At 62.2% G+C, this 3,922-nt stretch overlaps 1 protein-coding gene across 1 annotated transcript in view; it reads left to right on the top strand.

Moving 5' to 3' along the window:
- The window catches only part of ARHGAP23 (Rho GTPase activating protein 23), a 48,418-nt gene that overhangs the window by 6,182 nt on the left and 38,314 nt on the right, over window positions 1–3,922 (top strand). The window contains 1 exon segment of the mRNA XM_010843138.1: window positions 1,342–2,506. Coding sequence (XP_010841440.1) covers window positions 1,342–2,506 — 1,165 coding nt within the window.

Below are 3,922 nucleotides of genomic sequence, written 5' to 3'. Positions count from 1 at the left end.
CCCGGAACCCTTTTGCCAGGGGCTCCATCCAACCATCCATCCACCCATCCTCCCCTCCCTCCTCCTCCCGCCTGCGAGAGAGAGTCGGTGGGGGCCGAGGGCAGTCGCCGGGAGGGCAGGCTGGGGGGCCCCGAGGCCAGGGCCGGCACAGTGGTCAGTGGGGGCTGGCGGGGGCGGGGAGGGTGGAGGGGGCCGGGATGCCACCACAGCGGCTGTGATGCGGGGAGTCCGGGGAGCCGGCAGGATGGCAGGAGGGAGAGGTACGTGAGTGTCCTGGCTGGTGTGTGGGTCCTAAGGGGGCTGAGTACGGGGTGTGGTTTACTCACCCTCGTCACGTGATGTGTGTGCCCGGGACTGGAGCTGTAGTTAACTGTGTGTGTGTGTGTCTCATTGTGCTTCTCTGTGTGTGTGTGAGTGTCTCTGGGTGTGTATTTTCCTGGGTCTCCTTGTGATGTGTGTGTGTGTGTGTGTGTGTGTGTGTGTGGTTTGGTTTCACCCTCCCTCTTTGATACTTCATGCTGAGCTAGGCCCCTGGGTAGCCCCTCAGGGGCCAGGCTAGGCCAGGGCCACAAGGCCGCTGTCCCTGGGGGCTGCCTCTTTTTTGGGCCGGGCCTGGGCGCTGGCCCTGCCACTCCTCAGCAATGCAGCGTCAGCCTCAGCTCCCAGCGCCAAATTCCAGGGCTGGGGTGGCAGAAGGTGGCGCAAGGTCCCTCAACCAGTCTGGCCTCTCCCTCAAGCCTGGTCCAGAGAAGCAGGGGGTGAGCAAGTCCCTCCCCCGCCCCCAGTGGCCCAGGAGCCAGGCCCTCAGCTTCCCGTCCAGGGGGATGGAGGGACAGCTGGGCTCTCCCAGCCCCCGCCCACCCCACCCTGGACACACCCCTTAGGCGGCTCCCTCCCCTGTCATCTGCCACCTTGACTGGTCTCTGGTGGGGTTTCCCAGCTCCACCCGAGGGTCTGTGGGCACCATGGGACACAAGCAAGCAGGGAGGCAGCTGAGGCCAGCATGAGGGGAGGACCCCAGAAAACAGATGTTGGAATGTTTGTGGCTAAAGGCAGTCCTTGTCATAAGCCTTAGAAAAATCCTGGCTCTTTCTCGAGTGAATGTGTGTGTGTGTATGTGTGTATGTGTGTGTAAGACTCAAAGGCCTCTTATTTCTTTGTCCTCCCCTTGACTCTCTTTGGAGCATGCCTTCTCACCCCCGCCCTCTCAGGACCACCCCCAAAGCTTGGTGCCCTTCCTTCAGGCCCCTTTCTGGAGGGCCTTGACCTCCGGGGGCTGCTGTAACCCTGCCCTGTAGGGTCTGTTCAGCCCTGCTCACCTGCCTTTGTGTCCCCGGGCAGGCCTACTCCCAGGACGCCTACCTGAAGGGGAACGAGCCGTATTCTGGAGAGGCCCGGAGCATCCCAGAGCCACCCCCGATCTGCTACCCCCGAAAGACCTACGCCCCGCCAGCCCGGGTCTCCACCTGGGCCGCTATGGTTCCTGAGCCGCTCTCAGCACTGCCCGGTGACCCCCGGAGTCCTGCTGCCTGGAGTGACCCGGGGCCCCGCATCCCGTCTACCGCCCGCTCCCATCCGGACCACCCTTCCTTGGGGATGAGCCAGCCCCGCCCCAGCCCTGGTGCCTTCCCCCGCCTCCCCCCAGAGCCCCGGACGCCTCGTGCCTTCCCGGAGCCTGGCAGCCGGGCACCCCCCAGCAGACTGGAGTGCCAGCAGGCCTTGTCAAACTGGCTGTCGAACCAGGTACCCCGCAGGGCGGGGGAGAGACGGTGCCCCGCCATGCCCCCCCGGGCCCGTAGTGCCTCCCAGGACCGACTGGAGGAGGTGACTGCCCATCGCCCTTGGCCCTGCTCCACCTCCCAGGGTGCCTTGAGCCAGCTGGGCCAGGAGGGCTGGCACCGAGCACGCTCAGACGACTACCTGAGCCGGGCCACCCGCTCTGCTGAGGCGCTGGGGCCAGGAGCGCTGCTGTCACCCCGCTTCGAGCGCTGCGGCTGGGCTTCCCAGCGGCCGTCTGCCCGCACCCCTGCCTGCGCACCCAGGGACCTGCCCGGGCCCCAGGCCCCAGCCCCTCCTGGCCTGCAGGGCCTGGACGACCTCGGGTACATCGGGTACCGGAGCTACAGCCCATCATTCCAGCGCCGGACTGGCCTCCTGCAGGCGCTCTCCTTCCGGGACTCCCCCTTTGGGGGGCTGCCCACCTTCAACTTGGCCCAGTCCCCCGCACCGTTCCCACCAGAGGCCTCTGAACCACCAAGAGTTGTCCGACCAGAACCCAGCACCCGGGCCTCAGAGCCTCCCGCCGAGGATCGCCGTGATGAAGTGATCCTGAGGCAGAAGCCTCCCACGGGCCGCAAGGTCCAGCTGCCCCCCGCAAGACAGATGAACCTTGGGTTTGGTGACGAGTCCCCAGAGCCAGAGGCCAGTGGGCGAGGGGAACGCCCGGCCAGGAAGGTGGCCCCTTTGGCCACTACTGAAGACTCTCTGGCTTCCATTCCCTTCATCGGTGAGTGATGGTGCGGGTGGCTTGTCTTGGGAGACTTGCTTTTCCGTGTCCCTGTTGTCCTCCACCTACCTGCCACCCGAGCGAAACTCTGGGGTGGGTGCTGATGGGATCAACTCATTTCTGTGGCCATCCATCCATTCGTCCATCCATCTTTCTCCCATCATCCCGTCATCCCTCCTCCACTCGTTGACGCGTCCAGTCTTCTTTCCATCCACCTTTACTTCCCCTGTCTCTCCTTCCCTTCCTTCCTTCCTTCTTTCCCTCCCCGTCTCTGGCCTCCTTTGTCCTGTTCTTCCCTTCTTCTTTCTTTTCACTCTTCCTTCCACTCTTTCTCTATCTTTCCTTTGTTCCGTTCACTCTTTCTTCTTTCCATCCGTCCTCCATCCTTCCATGCATCCAGCACCGAGTTGTGCAAGGCACTGTGCTAGGCTCTGTCTTCTCCTGGAGCGCATGGTCCATGGGAATGTATGACCAGATGAGAACGATCCAGGTGAACGGGTGTGTAATAGGAGTCGGGGAGCGCTGAGAGACAGAGAAGGGCTGGGCTGGGGCACAGTGGCCAAGGAGAGAAAGGAGATTGTGGCTAAGACGAATGAGTTAGTCAGGGGAAGAAAGTTCAGGGAGAGAGACGAGGATGTGCAAAGACCCCGAAGTGTGAGTTAGGATGTCCTTCCAGGTCACTGCATGGGTTGGGAGGGGCCTATTAGTTGATGAGGAGTTCGGACTTCACTTTGAGAGCAGAGGGAATACTGAAAACTTGTTAGGAATGGATGCGTAAAGGGGAGACGGGACAGCGGAAGGGTTGGTGATTCCCAGGTTTCTGGCCTTCCTGGAGGGTAGAGCCTCACCTCTGTATCAGGAAAGAAAAGGAACGAGACGGGAAAAGATTTCGGGTTTGCTGAATAAGAGGTGCTCGTGAGGGAACGTGATCAGCTGGGCTGGGTCTGGGGGCTTGGGAAGACTGGCCTGCAAGATCATGGAACTGGAGCCCAGAGGTGGTAACCGGACCTGAGGGTGGTGAGCTCACCCAAGGGCAGCCATGGGAGTGACCCTGGGGAAGATCCCCAGGCCAGGAGAGGAGGCACGACCTGCCCCCCGCACCCCAGCCCCCAAGTCCGCTGAGCCAGCCTTGTCTAATAGGGCAGACACAGCCTTTTGTCTCAGTAAGCTCCCAATATGAAGTTAGGAGGTAGTTCCAGTCCAAGGGGGTGATGTGGCACCCACTTCAAGGAGCCCCCAGTTGGTGGGGGAGATAGATGGTCCTTATCCTCTGGAAGCTCCCAGTCTGATGGGGGAGACACACTCCATGGCCTCAGAGAGCCGTCAGTCTGGTGGGGCAGACACAGTTCCTGCCTCTAGGAGCCAGGTCTAAGAGGGGTGACTTGCCCCCACTCCTGGGTGCCCTCAGTGTGATGG

Source organism: Bison bison, unplaced genomic scaffold (assembly GCF_000754665.1).
Source record: "Bison bison bison isolate TAMUID 2011002044 unplaced genomic scaffold, Bison_UMD1.0 scf7180017864180, whole genome shotgun sequence".
Classification (NCBI taxonomy): Eukaryota; Metazoa; Chordata; class Mammalia; order Artiodactyla; family Bovidae; genus Bison; species Bison bison.
The sequence above is the reverse complement of the archived record's forward strand: the minus strand, read 5'-3'. Positions and strand labels throughout refer to the sequence as shown.